At 43.9% G+C, this 14,880-nt stretch overlaps 1 protein-coding gene across 14 annotated transcripts in view; it reads right to left on the minus strand.

Annotated features, from left to right (window-relative positions):
* Window positions 1-350: 350 nt before the first annotated feature.
* Window positions 351-14,880, minus strand: part of Dip2 (disco-interacting protein 2) — a 48,166-nt gene continuing 33,636 nt past the window's right edge. For 11 of the 14 annotated variants that reach the window (XM_076767021.1, XM_076767020.1, XM_076767019.1 and 8 more), the window contains 11 exons: window positions 12,468-12,960; window positions 12,057-12,393; window positions 11,180-11,993; window positions 10,677-11,107; window positions 10,359-10,590; window positions 9,185-9,315; window positions 8,601-8,987; window positions 8,006-8,341; window positions 7,637-7,933; window positions 7,011-7,564; window positions 351-6,888 (listed from right to left, as the gene is read on the minus strand). In XM_076767021.1, coding sequence (XP_076623136.1) covers window positions 6,636-6,888; window positions 7,011-7,564; window positions 7,637-7,933; window positions 8,006-8,341; window positions 8,601-8,987; window positions 9,185-9,315; window positions 10,359-10,590; window positions 10,677-11,107; window positions 11,180-11,993; window positions 12,057-12,393; window positions 12,468-12,960 — 4,265 coding nt within the window. In that variant the 3' untranslated portion in view covers window positions 351-6,635. The remainder of the gene's footprint in view (window positions 6,889-7,010; window positions 7,565-7,636; window positions 7,934-8,005; window positions 8,342-8,600; window positions 8,988-9,184; window positions 9,316-10,358; window positions 10,591-10,676; window positions 11,108-11,179; window positions 11,994-12,056; window positions 12,394-12,467; window positions 12,961-14,880) is intronic. The other 3 variants (XM_076767012.1, XM_076767022.1, XM_076767023.1) reach the window with 1 other exon arrangement.

The raw sequence follows: 14,880 nt of genomic DNA on the forward strand, positions 1-14,880 counted from the left end.
ACGGAATCAAATTTCTATGGCAGCCAATCGCGCAGCTTCGTTATCTATCGTGCAAAAAATCGCCGAACCGGCGTGCTTTAAAGCTGGCGAGCAACGCTGTCCGAGAACTCGGAACATTTTTCGCGTAACGTAAAACTTATTTGTGTTTTTAGACACGGTAACGGATAGAGGACACAGGATTATTTTCCTCGCCGGTAGACCAGCTTTTATCCACGGTTTTAGATTCATTTACAGATTCTAATTTTTAAACAAGTGCACGAACGAAACGTACGTGGAATAAAATTTGTTGGACTCTGGTTCACGGATGTAAGAAAGGTGATGTCGTGGCAAGGATGTAAAACAGTCGAGGCTCGTTGCAAAAAATGTACATTACGTTTATTGATGTTAGCTCGCGAAGCTCCTCGTGAATATCGAGTGGATTACAAAGAGGCGCTCGGTTTAAAGGGTTCTCGGGAGTGATTTTACGTCGTGACACGAGGCACACGACGTTCATGACCATCCGTAAGGGACACTGGTCGAGTACATTTCCTTTCTTTCACCATTCTGCTTTTAAACAAGAAAAAAAAGTCCGCTACGGACTATAGAAATTGCTACGACGTTTCTCTATCGTCTGTTTTTTTCCTTCCGTTTCGACTTGGCGTTTACGTTCCTCCGCTACCATCTTGGATCGAAGAGACAAGGGGAGATGAAAAGTATGCCCGGCAGCGGAGACTGACGCGCGAAAGTATTAATAATGATATTCTCGTCCGACTGATACAGGCAAAATGCTACGGCTTGGTAAGGACAGTGACCGTTTATATTATTCTGTGGTAATATATACTATTGTATATCGTACCTTAATAACTTCTAACGCAATGGGGGTACAGGGTAATTATTTACACAGCCTTGGACCATTTTGCACGGTCCAGGATTACGCGGTACCGTTCCAAAGAGATCCATGGATTCGTCGATCCCATATAGCCGGTCTTCGCGTTTTGGGACCAGCATGATAACACGTGATCGTTAACGATGACAAGTATCTTCCACATTCCTATCAACTAGTTATCAACATTTATACATAATACAACCAAGTTCCTCGCACGCACGCACTCTCAGCCCTCCACTCGTAGGATTGCGTAACGTTCTCGCCCTTTTTTTTTTTTACTGTTCGGTAATCCTGATCGGTGTTATCGCGTGTCATTACAAAACAACGAAAATTACCGCGCACGTATACGATGGTACTTTCAACGAATACACTTTCTCGAGTTCGACGACAAAAATGACACGCATTTTTTGCTCTCGATAGTTAATACGATTGTTAGTGCTTTCTAAATTGTTCGGTAAGAGCTTCACGCAGGATGGCGTGCGAAGGATTTTGCAAATGGGAGTTCGTACCGACCGCCATAGAATACAACACCGTAAAATAACCGAACTATCAAATACTCGTTACAATCTCCGATCGAGAACGTACCTGTACGATCGTTTGTACGGTGAAGTCGGTTTCGATTTGTACTCGCAGATCGTATGCACGTATTTCTCAACAGCGATTACGGAAACAAAAGGCGTTTTCTATTCGTGTTTTCGCGTTGTTTGCAGAGATAAATGACGAAATGGGGATCGTTTGCTCAGGTTACGGTAAAAACTTCTCGACGCTGCACATTCCTAGCGTGATCGGGGGTGCATTGCTGTGATTCCGGATCTTTCGCGCAGAAAGAAACGTTGTCGCTCGACTAACTGTTGCGTCCGAGCGTTCGCGTTTAGTATTATTGTTTTCTAGAGTATCGCCAACGTTTGCTCAACGCTGAATACAAAATCTAGAAATGTTCTTCTTTCGTAACAGAACTTGATACGCTTGTGAAAGGCAACATAATATTATTCGTTACATTTTATTACGATATTACGATTTATAATCATTGACGATGCGGCGATGTTCTGTTGGATACAAAGAATTCAACTTTAAATAGTTAATCAGCAGGATTAATAACGCAAATTGACTGTTAGTCGTATAGAGAACGTTTCCTCGTGCGTGAAAGCGCAAAAGGACGCAAGGTGAGATGGCACGGTACCTTAATCATTAAAAAAAAAAGGAGAGGTAACGAATCAATAGAAACGTGCTTGAGACCTTTCGCACTCGAAACATTTTACGCTTTCAATGGTGAGGTTAGAACGGCATACTAATCTACCGGCGCGAAAAACTATATCAGAATATTCTAAAGAAGAAGATGAATGGAAAAGCGTATACAGAATGTTCGGCCACCCCTGGGAAAAATTTTAATGGGGGGTTCTAGAGGTCAAAATAAGACGAAAATCAAGAATACCAATTTGTTGAATTCAAAAATTTGAAATCGTTCTGGAAAAATTATTTTCGGTTGCGGGAGTCAATTACAATAATTTCTGGTCATTACATATATCTTCGAAATCCTATCCACTTTCGAGAAAAAAAATCGTGTAGGTGCCTAATTTTCCGGCGAAAAAAAAAAATTTCAAATCGTTCTGGAAAAATTATTTTCGGTTGTGGGGGCCAATTACAATCATTTTTGGTGAATAGACGTACCCCCGAAATCCTACCCACTTTCTAGAAAAAAATTCGAGGTGTGAAATTTTTCGGCGGAAAAAAAATATTTCAAATCGTTTTAGAAAAATTATTTTCGGTTGCGGGGGTCAATTACAATCATTTTTGGTGAATAGACATACCCCCGAAATCCTGCGCGTTTTCGAGAAAAAAATTCATTACGGGTAAAACTTTAAACGTTAATAACTTTTTAACGAAGCCTCAATCAACAAATTGATATTCTTGATTTTCGTCTTATTTTGGCCTCTAGAATCCCTCATTAATTTTTAACCAACATTTCTTTGACGAATCTGTAACGAAAGTTACTTTCTCATATAAAACAGCGTAATTAATTGTATAAAATGTTAAAATCCTAAAAATAAGCTAAAACCCATCTCTTAATAAAATAAAAATCAATTCACCAAGTGGTTTTCTTTTAAATTCTTAAAAATGTTCCTTTTTTCGTGGTTTTAAAGGTTATGTCTCCCCGTAATTACATAATATCATTACATCTATCAAATTCGATATGAAATGCTAATAAATAATATTTAGGAGCTCTGCGATTGCTGATACAAATTTACCAGACAAAATTTGTCGAAACCGGTAGTTCTACTGCTCAGTCGCGTTTTATGTAAGGTTATAAAATAGTGCTCGTGGCTGACGAGTGCAAAAGCTCTCGGAAATGTAACACATGTCGAAGAAAAGGGACCCTAATTCACCTACTTCCAATACTTATTTACACGAACGCCTGTAAACGGGCGTCCAGGACAATTAATTATTAATCTGCGAATCGCGCTAACGAAGCTGCCGTCGAGTCGAGGCTCGTATTTAAACGTTTCTCATATTCGAATCGTCGTGGATGATACAATAGAAAATATATTGTAACTCAAACAAACTCGTATCTGGCATATGTTTATACTATTTTAACACATTAACGACGGGGCATTCTTATTAAAACTTTACTATAGGATCATTTTAATAACATAGAATTCCTTCAACATGTGTATACTAAAAATGTGATGAGTGTTTTTGTAATTAATATAGTTTCTTAAAATTTTCAGAAGTTATACGCGGATAATAGAATTTTCTCTTGTGTTATCGGAGGAATAGAAAACACACATTTATCGTAAAACGAGAATACTCGTTTCCCGTCGATAATGTGTTAACATCCTGAATTGACAACACACTTTACATTCCAGACAAGTACCAAACGAATCTTTTAACAATAAATCATAGAACAACAACTCGAGAGTTTAAGACGAGCCTCGTAACGATATAAACAAGATCGGCGAACCTGCTCGTCCGAATTGCAAATGCGCTTTTCGCGATAATCGTACACGACACACCCGGGGCCTGTGTATGCCATGCAGCGTGTGCCGTTACATTAAAATAAGAATATAAAATTATAAAACTATCAACAAATGTACAGATCGGTAGAAAAAAGTCTCGAGAATAAGAAAATTCCAAGGAAACGAGAAAGAACGCGCGGTCGACTTTCGGGATTTGCTTGCATTAATGCAAAGTAACCTATGCGATTTAGCAGCCAAGAAATATGACACCTGGAAGATTTTATATAATCTCTCTTTATTAATTATATCAATCGCATCTTGGAAAGATCTAGTATCAAAGTAAATTTAGAACAGGAATAGCTGCCACTCTCGTACGCGTTCCTAACTTAAAATTGTTTCAGAACTATTATCACTTGAGTTTTTACAACCGTTTTCAATCCCTGCAATAAGATAATGATTTAGAAACAGCGGAGCTCTATTTAAAAAACTTAGAAACCGTTGTGTCGAACAAGTAAAAGTCGAAGTCTAAAAATAAAATTGATAACCCGAAAGTCGACGGTCGCGACAACGATGACGATCTACGTAGATTGAGCTTTGGTCGAGAGGACCGGTTCTATGACGAGAACGCGTTTGTGCGTAAAGAAAATAAAATAGGGTAAACAAAAATATAGAGTAGAGAAAGGGGAAATTTGCGTGTAAATTTTTGGCGCGTGTCTTCACCGATGTTCATGGTTCCGAGGGTAACTTTTCCGTATATGTATCTAGCGAAGTCAAAACCGTGGAGTTTAAACGCATCGACACTATGTAGCTAACTTGCACTTTTACTGTAATCCTTTGTGCTACTGTACTTTCGTTTTATTTGTTGAAACAGTACGAAATTGATAGTTATAGGAAATTTAATCATTAAACGTTTAATGATTGGGTTAAACTGGATGTTTTTGTTGACTATCAGTTTTGTACGATCAGTTATTATAACAAATAAATATACATTTAAGTTTTTGTTTAAATATCATCCAAAAGGGGGCTGTTCTAAATATTTAACCTCAAATATATCACCGTTCGTTAGAAACGGCCTAAAACCCTGAGATGCGAATTTGCCTTAGTGCGATTAGTCCTCTCCATTGGAAATTGGCCAGGTAATCTGGTTTCTGCGTGGTTCGAACCCTTAGAGGATGGACAGACCTCGTTTCATGTGTATTTTTTTAACTATCCGAAGTAAAACATTTCGTAATTTCGTAAGAAGACCATAAGCATTCCCGTTCGGGAATACCTCATCCTCCAAGGGTTCAAGTGTACCCTCTTGGCAGACAATGAATCGACCTGTGACGTTCTAAAGTTAAAAATATATCGATTGTTTTTCGTGTGTGCGCTGCTATTGAACGAAATTCAAATTTTTTCGGGATAAAACGGACGAACAACGTTGCATCTCAATTATCATTGCGAGCTGCATAATATAATATAAATACTTTAAGGTATAAAAGTGCGGTGTTGTGCGCGATGCAGCTAAATATCATGAAAATTCCTGATCGATCCGGATTCTACTTGATTGGTCTTATTTCCGAATCGATTCGTGTCAAAAATCGTTGTACAATACCAATAACGTAGAAGCCGTGTCACGTAACAAAATCCCATAAAATCAGATACAGTCAGAGCGATAGCGAACCATGTGTGTATGTACGTGTGTATGTGTATATTTTTTTCAGCGACGATACATTAGAAAAGTTGTCGACAGTTAAAACTTCTCACGTTACGATAGAGTATAGATTATGTTGACTAATCGTTACGTTTACGTGGTAAAAAATCCGTCAAGCTACACGAATCTACGACAAAGTGTGTATCAAATTCTTTTCACTTTTTTTTTTTTTTCTTCCCCCACCCTTTTTCTCTAATAGACACCAGATAGTTGTATACCTGTATATAGCTTGTGGAACAACCGTCTGGTTCGAACAGAGAGCGACTCGCCGGTGGAAATCGCTCGTTCTTCGTTAAAATAACATTTTTTTTCTTTTCGTTTTTCACTCGTAAAAAAGCTCACTACCGTTCCGATGTCGTTTTATAAATAACGAATGACACTATATCCGTCGCTTCGGCGTTCAGGTAATATACGGCGTTATAAAAGCACGATTCTAGCGACGACACAGCCGTACTGGTGTTCGCGCCGTTTCGTACTTCGTCGTGGCAGTTTCAAGTTCGAAGGTGTTCGGGGATTGAATTAGCGCGTGTGCTCTTTCGCCGCCGGATGGTTCGTTGGTAAAATACGTACAGTTACGTAAAGTAAATCTCGTTAACCTTTCCGGGCGTCGATAATGCGCTGTGCGTATCGTTTCAGTGGATTTGTTGCACATCGTTTTTGCCGTTGCATAGACCTCGGTACGGGAGAGTCACTCGTTCCTCTCAGTTTCGCCGACGAGTGCTGTCCCCGTGCACAAAAACGATTTCTCGATCGCGTGCGAATTATTCGCACCGACTACTTTCAATACGGTTTCGAAGTTCTCTTACCCCTCGGTATAAGTTAACGCGACGAACGATGCAAATACGCGAGTTCCTTTCTCAAAGGAGCAAAGTAAATTGTTCGGACACGAAGTTCGTCCGATAAGTGCGTAGAGTCCTCGCGACGCGTACCAGATTCCTCTCTGTAAAGAGATCGTCGTCATCCTTCCGGGAGAAAGGTAAAAATTGGACAGACAGCTCGCGACTTTGAGTAGCGAGTGCCTAAGCGCCGACACGAGAACGGATACGACGCTACTGGAAGGCACGACGTCGGTCCGACGACGTTCGCTGTACGATGCCTTTTTTCCCAGGTGTCCCGATACCGTTCACATGTTGTATGCCACGTAAATCGGATCCAGCTGGTCCGCCAAGAAACCATCGCGCAAGTGCATCCGTTGCTTCTCCCCGCGCGAATTTATCGGGACCACTCCGGGATCCACTACGACTACCACACCAACCACCAGGTGATGCTCCTCGAGAACGGCGCTGGTGACCAACGCCACTAGATCCAGAGCCTCGCTTTCGCTTCCGTCTAGCTCCACCACCACCACCAGCAGGTTCGTCCACGTGAATACGGCGCTGTGAATCACACAAATGCTTCCTTATATAGTAAAACAACTTTAATCGAGGAATTGAAAGAGAACAGAATCAAAATAGAAACGAATCGCTTATGGAATAGCCATGTGTTATCGTTGACTCACCATTCTGCTATCTTCTTGTGACACCTCATGACGCTATTCTCGATATCGATCGGGTGGTATCGCATTCCCCTGAGCAGAATAGCCTCGTCGAGGGCACCGACAACGAACACAGCGTCGTGCAATTCGGCGTCGCCGGGAACGAGATCCGCTTCCGCCGCGGAAGTGTCGCCGGGAACGTCGCTGATAACCGACTGTTGAACACACTCGGTACGCCTCAAGAAACCGAGATAACCGGTCCTGGCGTAAACCTCGTTCGTGTTTCCGGTCACGAGACGAGCGTTAAAGTGATCCGCATAATCGCTCTCATCGCCGTAGATCGTGAAGTAGCCGCTAGCGTTGTGAGCGGATTGCACCCAAATCTCGCCTAAATGAGAGTCGCCGCACTGTCCTTTCGTTTCCGGATTGGCGATGATCACTTTTACCCCGGGAAGCAGTTTTCCCGATTCCATGAGGCACAGAGAGTGCGGGCTACCCCTTTCCACCAAGGACACGCGATCGTTGCGCAACGCGCGCAGATCGACGTACACCGTGGACGGTTCTGGACTCGATGCACCCTGTATCGAAAATAGCAATGTTTAACGATGCTATCTTTTGGGACCATTTTCAGAACTTGAAATAATACGAACCTGTAGACAAATGGCTGTGTTGACTCTGCATCCGAAGGAGGTCGACACAGCGCGCGGACTCAATCCCAAAGCGGAGAAAAGTTTGCTGAAGCTCGTGGTGAGGGCGATCCGCGGTCTTTCCTCGGCAACGACCACGCACGTTCTGACGCAGGCCAAACTGACGCCCCGCGCCTTCAGAGCGTGAACGGAGGAACCGAGACCCTTCGTGCACAGTTCCATCACGCCGTAAGAGCAAAACGTATCTCTCACTCGGGACTGACTGACCGCCGACAGCCACAACGCTGGATTGGCTTCCACCTACACACGTACAGTTGCGGATAACGATTTTCCTTTGCGCGTAACATTTTTAAACGGCTGGTGGAAACGAACCTCCGACGGTGGTATAAGTATGGAATGATGCCCGCTGTATATACTGCTCAAACACCACAATGCGAATCCTAATCCAGAGTAGGGATCCAAGCACAGAGCAATGTGCCTCGACGGGTACAATTCACAGGCAAGTTTCATGGCACGGCACAGAGACGTAACTGCTGCGTGGGACATTTTAATTCCTGCGAGCATGCCCGTGGTCGAAACGCTGAAATCTAGATAAGCCAGCATCTCCGCCGTAGGAGCCCGATACATAACAGGTAGCTTCTTCTTTGGCATGTCGTCCATATCGAGAATCGTCGGCCAGCTCTTCACGTCGACAACGTTATTCGCCTCCTGCATTGCGTTGTTAACGATCCAGTTTAATTAGTTACGAACACGATCGGATTAGCAGCATAGCAGTCGTAGAAAACGTAAAGACAGGCAGGCGGATTCATTCGTTTTAATCGGTCCCGCGGGTAAAAGCGCAGAAGGGAAAGGTTATTTATCATTAACTGTTTAAACTGATAATATTGGTTTGAACCAATTGAGGCGATCGAAACAAATGAAACAGCCTGTACGCAAAGCATCGAGAATCCATGGCGTATCGGTGTACCTTCGTTTTCAGCAGTTTCAGGAGATTCTGATTCGTGAGCACGAGCACAGACTTACTGACGTCCACAATCATGCGCACGGTTGGCAAAGTGGTCTGAAGGTTCTGCGGATGAGGCGGCCTGATCGTGACTGGCACGGCTCCAACGTACAGGCAACCGTAAAACGCGCATATCAAATCTGTACCGGGCGGAAATATTAACGCCACGTGGTCGCCGGTATTGATCCGTCCGCGATCCAGCAAAAGATTCCCGATCCGTTCGGCCTTTTTGTGCAGCTGGGAACAGGACAGGGAAGTCGCCACCGCTCCTTTGGCGTTCAACGACGTAAATATCACGTGATCGGAGGTACTGACTGCACGCCATCGAAGGATCTCCGAGATGAACTGATACTGAAATATTCAACGCGTGAACGACGGTACCGCAAACTGGCAATAAAGTATTCCGGTAAGGTCTGTAGATTATCAACATTATTTTTTTCTTGGAATTCTACCGATCCATTGGAATACTACGAGACTTTCTTTAGAATAGAAGAATAATCTACAGCTCGTATCGTTCTATTCTTTCTACAGACTTTGTAGAAGCAAACCTTTTTAGCGTTATCACTGTCCTCGTCCAAGACGCCCATATCCCGTCCTTGAGCCGAGGCCAATCTATTACCCTGAACAATGTTGCCCACCATGACACTGGCCGGACCAACGTCTGCAACAGAATCCCCCGCTACACGCCCCCGCACCATTCCGTTAGTAAACCAACACAAACACTCAACCCAATAATGAGTAGCTCACACACTCTCCCCTGACTGAGGCCGGAAAATCAAAGCTCTAAGTACGTTCGTTATTGTCGAACTTGTACAGGCGTGCTCGTAACGTTCCATGGACTGTACGTACTTGAGAAAAAAAAAAAAAAAAAAAATTGAAAATAGAGCTCGGTGCTTCTTAAGAAATACGATAATACAGCGATGTAAAATTAATTAACAAAGCGTTAGCGTTGAAAAAAAATAAGAAAAAAATTGTAATTGTTCGAAAGCTTTCTTTTTGTTGTGTACCAATCGAAAGAAAACTGTGTGTACAGTGACGAGCAAAAGTGAGAATAGAGTACTTTATTTCTGTATGTACGATGTATTGGAAAGAATCTGACATCGCCAAGTGTAATTCGTCTATGTATAGCGTTGGATCACTACAGGGTGTTCGGAGCTCAGCCAAAAGAAAGAAGGGTGAAAATAATAGAATAACATGCTAAGCGTTAAAATTACTTCGGTGGTAAGGTGGATTAACAATACATGATATGTAGCAAGAGACGGTTATATACTTTGTATATCTGTGCTAAGTTGCTAAAAGCCTACTGACGACTTTGTAAGAAAGCGCAAAGTGTTACGTTTCTTCGCGTGTTAATTCAGGATTTTCAACGTAAAATGAAATCCGAACAACTGCTCATTCATTCTCTCATTAATCATTCTCATAAACATCTTGGCGAAACGATCGAACAAACTGGCGAAAGATCGTTACCCGCTGAGTCGTTCGGTGTTTCGTTCCAAGTTGCGTGTCACCGTAGAGCTGTTCGCCAATTTGTTGGACCGCGGTCGCTTAAATTAGATTGCATAAAGAAAAACGAAGAAATGTTATGGTCGAGAAAAGTAAGTGTGTATATATTGTCCTTTTACTTGCTGACATTCATGTAATTCATCGAAAAGTCCGTAATTTTTATCGGTATACCTGAAGCTCGGGAGCTTAGTACTCGCAGGTGAATGTGCGACCGCTTACCTGAATGGACCTCGCGTGGTTTCGGTAGATTCGTAACGCAAGTGTGCGGACAAAGCAGAACATTAGCCGGGTGTAGTGTACCCTCTAGGAAACGTCTTTTCGTTTCCGACAGGTGAATACCGCCGAGCGGCGTTTTCGGTAGGTAGTTCGGCGGGACCAACGCCAAACAGTATATTCCAACGGCGTGAATCGAATCTACTGCTTGGAGCACCCGCGACATCCATTGGAAACTCTGAGGAATCAAAACTCGCGTGTTACTTTAAAATGTTACATGGCTTCCGATAAACTAACAATCGCTATCGCGTGGTATATTCGTACCTCTTCCTCGCTGCAATCGGGTCGCTGCTCCGCGACGACGCATATTCTCTCGTCCCTCAAGACGCGAACGCTGAACACGGCTATTCTACCGCGATAAATGAACTTCATAGGCTCGACGGCGAGGACCGTGGCAATTATATCGTCGGCGTTGTGCTTCCTTCCCGTGACGGTCATAAGTCCATCGCGCGATCCGCATACGAACACCAGGCCGCCAGGTCCGAGAAAGCCTAATAAACCGGATCGAGTGTACTCCACTTCGCCCAGCGGATTTCCGTCGGCTTGAAGCGGGGCCACCTTGAACGTGTTATTCGTTAGCCCTTGCAACCCCCAGTACTGGTTCCCGGTCGTGGAACTGTGCACGCAGATCTCGCCAACTTCGTCGGTCTTGCAAATGAACGGCTGCCCCTCCATTTTAATCACGATCACGATACCTGTCGGGCCAAGGTAAACATTTCCGTATTCGATGGCCAACGAGTTGTTCGGATATCTAGATGGAAACTTACTTCCGGGCATAACTTGGCCGCAGTCCTGAAGCGTCAAGGAGGTCAAGGAATTCTCTTGATCGACTCTGACGACGCCGTAGCTCAGTCCAGACATCGAGAGCACGCCGCGTCCAGTCGCGTTCACGCCAGCGCGACCCGGTCTCCTAACCGAGACGGTCAAAGCTTCGCTCGACGACGCGCACGGACAGACGGCGTCCGGTCTCAAGCCTTTGGACTGAAATACCGAGAGGAACTGGTCGCAGGAGGAAAGGGACCAGGGATTCGCGCCGTCCGCGACCAACAACAGTCTCAGCGACGACAAAGAGATGTCCTTGTGATCCTTTGTGGCCAGGAGGCCCCAGTGAAGGTCCCGGGACTTGACCACGGCCACGCTGGCCCGATGCTTCGTGATCATTTGCATCCAACTGGCGGGATTTACTTTCATCAAAGCGTACGGAATGAAAATTACGTGCATTCCGTTCAGGACGCTGGTCAGAGTGCTGTGCCAGAGGCCGACCTCTCGTTTGAAATCTAGAACGCAGACCGCGTTCTCCCCCTCCGTGTACCCGCAGGCTTGCGTCAGGCCCCGACAGTGGGACAGCATCGCCGATCTGGTAACCGTCACGCCCATCACCGAGCCATCCTTGTCCGTGGTGTACTCGATGTACGCGGGGGTATCGTCGGTCAATCGCGGCGGTGGTAGCCAATCTTTCGGCGTTTTCCCCAGGTGTTCCGTTACGAACCAATGAAGCTTCGGCCAGCCCTTGAACGCCACCACTTCGCCGGCTGCGGTCTTCGGTAGCCCTTTCAGACAAGCCTCGCTGGTCAACGCCACCTATGGAGGATTTTTTGGTTATCGGGTTATCGGTTATGGTATATTTTCCCAGTAATTAGTAACCTGAATCCCACAGCTGCCCAGAAGAAAGCCGATCTGCTGCGAGCCAGCGTCCCGACGGGTCAAAGGGACCTCGATCGGCACAGGTACGATGCCAGCTTGAAGACAACCGTAGAAGGCGCACATGAAGCTTATCGGGTCGTTGTTCGGATAAACCAGGGCGATTCTGTCGCCGGGTTTCAGGCAGCAATCGCCCCCGCGACTCAGAGCCTTGTTCAGCAACGTGTACGCTATCTTATGAGAACGACTCAGAAGCTTTCCATAAGTCAGCGTCACGCAAAGCTTGCCGTTAGGATCCAGGACGGTTGCCACTGGCGCTTTGTACGTTGCCGATCCATACCTACGCACCCAGAATCGTTGTTATTATCGCTTGCGAGAGCGCGACCCCTCTAGTGGCCAGTACTGGAGGCTCACCTTTGTATAGCGGCCTCGAGTGACCTGGGCAAACCAGCGGCCACGGAGAACGGTTCGCCGACCGCGGAGGTCATGGAACCGCCCTCGGGTTTAGGGGCATTCGGGTCCTTCGGATTGGCCGCGATCTCCAGCTCGATGTCGTCGTCCTCGTAGAATTCGGGCAACGGTCGTCGCTTGGGCCGTTTCAAAGTGTTCAGCAGCTGTTGGATCTTCGCGGAGACCTTCCAGCGGCCGGTGGTCCCGGTGTTGTTCTGATCCTCGACGACGTGGTAGCGATTCACACGATCGGCGCCCGGTCGCCTGGTCGATTGCTGCGCGGCCGGCGTGTTGCTCGTGTGCGTCACGTCCGGCGGCTGGATGTTGCAGTAGGCATGGGGCGTGTATTCCGCGATGTCCGTGATGTCCGCGCCAGGAGGTCTCCTGGCCGGTGGTCTCGGAGGCGGAGGCGTGTCTCGCGCCGAACCGGTGCTGCTGGTGTCCGACAATCCTGTGCCTAAAAGCCCAACGTGAAACTCCACCGAGCACGAGCAATGCCTCCGCCATTATTCACCGGGAAATATAAAACGGACGCCATCGCCCGTTCGACACCCGATACTGTCACAAATATTTACATATCGAACTATTTTCTTTTCTTCGGTTTGATTCTAGTATTTGCAACCACTTCTGTACGAAACGACGCACAGTGTTCCGAAAACCCTTTGCAAATGAACACAAGAGAAAGTGAGACAGAAAACAAAATTACAGAAACGTTCCAGGTTTTACATTATATTTTCGATTAGGAATTTTTTTCTCGAAAATGCATAGGATTTTGGGGGTATGTGTAATGACAAAATATGATTGTAATTGACCCCTGCGACTAGAAATAATTTTTTTAGAACGATTTGAAATTTTTAAATTTCGACGAAAAATTTGTTCACCTTCCTGAATTTTTTTCTCGAAACTGGGTAGGAATTCGGGGAATGTATATTGACCAAACATGATTGTAATTGACCCCTGCGACTAGAAATAATTTTTTTAGAACGATTTGAAATTTTTTAATTTTGTCGAAAAATTTGCCCACCTTCCTGAATTTTTTTCTCGAAACTGGGTAGGAATTCGAGGGTATGTATATTGACCAAACATGATTGTAATTGACCCCTGCGACTAGAAATAATTTTTTTAGAACGATTTGAAATTTTTAAATTTCGACGAAAAATTTGTTCACCTTCCTGAATTTTTTTCTCGAAACTGGGTAGGAATTCGGGGAATGTATATTGACCAAACATGATTGTAATTGACCCCTGCGACTAGAAATAATTTTTTTAGAACGATTTGAAATTTTTTAATTTTGTCGAAAAATTTGCCCACCTTCCTGAATTTTTTTCTCGAAACTGGGTAGGAATTCGGGGGTATGTATATTGACCAAACATGATTGTAATTGACCCCTGCGACTAGAAATAATTTTTTTAGAACGATTTGAAATTTTTTAATTTTGTCGAAAAATTTGCCCACCTTCTCGAATTTTTTTCTAGAAAGTGAGTAGGATTTCGAGGGTATGTATATTGACCAAACATGATTGTAATTGATCCCTGCGACTAAAAATAATTTTTTTAGAACGATTTGAAATTTTTTAATTTTGTCGAAAAATTTGCCCACCTTCCTGAATTTTTTTCTCGAAACTGGGTAGGAATTCAGGGGTATGTATATTGACCAAACATGATTGTAATTGACCCCTGCGACTAGAAATAATTTTTTTAGAACGATTCGAAGTTTCTTAATTTTGTCGAAAAATTTGCCCACTTTCCTGAATTTTTTTCTCGAAACTGGGTAGAAATTCGGGGGTATGTATATTGACCAAACATGATTGTAATTGACCCCTGCGACTAGAAATAATTTTTTTAGAACGATTTGAAATTTTTAAATTTCGTCGAAAAATTTGCCCACCTTCCTGAATTTTTTTCTCGAAACTGGGTAGGAATTCGAGGGTATGTATATTGACCAAACATGATTGTAATTGACCCCTGCGACTAGAAATAATTTTTTTAGAACGATTTGAAATTTTTAAATTTCGTCGAAAAATTTGCCCACCTTCCTGAATTTTTTTCTCGAAACTGGGTAGGAATTCGAGGGTATGTATATTGACCAAACATGATTGTAATTGACCCCTGCGACTAGAAATAATTTTTTTAGAACGATTTGAAATTTTTTAATTTTGTCGAAAAATTTGCCCACCTTCCTGAATTTTTTTCTCGAAACTGGGTAGGAATTCGGGGATATGTATATTGACCAAACATGATTGTAATTGACCCCTGCGACTAGAAATAATTTTTTTAGAACGATTTGAAATTTTTAAATTTCGTCGAAAAATTTGCCCACCTTCCTGAATTTTTTTCTCGAAACTGGGTAGGAATTCGAGGGTATGTATATTGACCAA

This window comes from Colletes latitarsis, chromosome 6 (genome assembly GCF_051014445.1).
Source record: "Colletes latitarsis isolate SP2378_abdomen chromosome 6, iyColLati1, whole genome shotgun sequence".
NCBI lineage: Eukaryota > Metazoa > Arthropoda > Insecta > Hymenoptera > Colletidae > Colletes > Colletes latitarsis.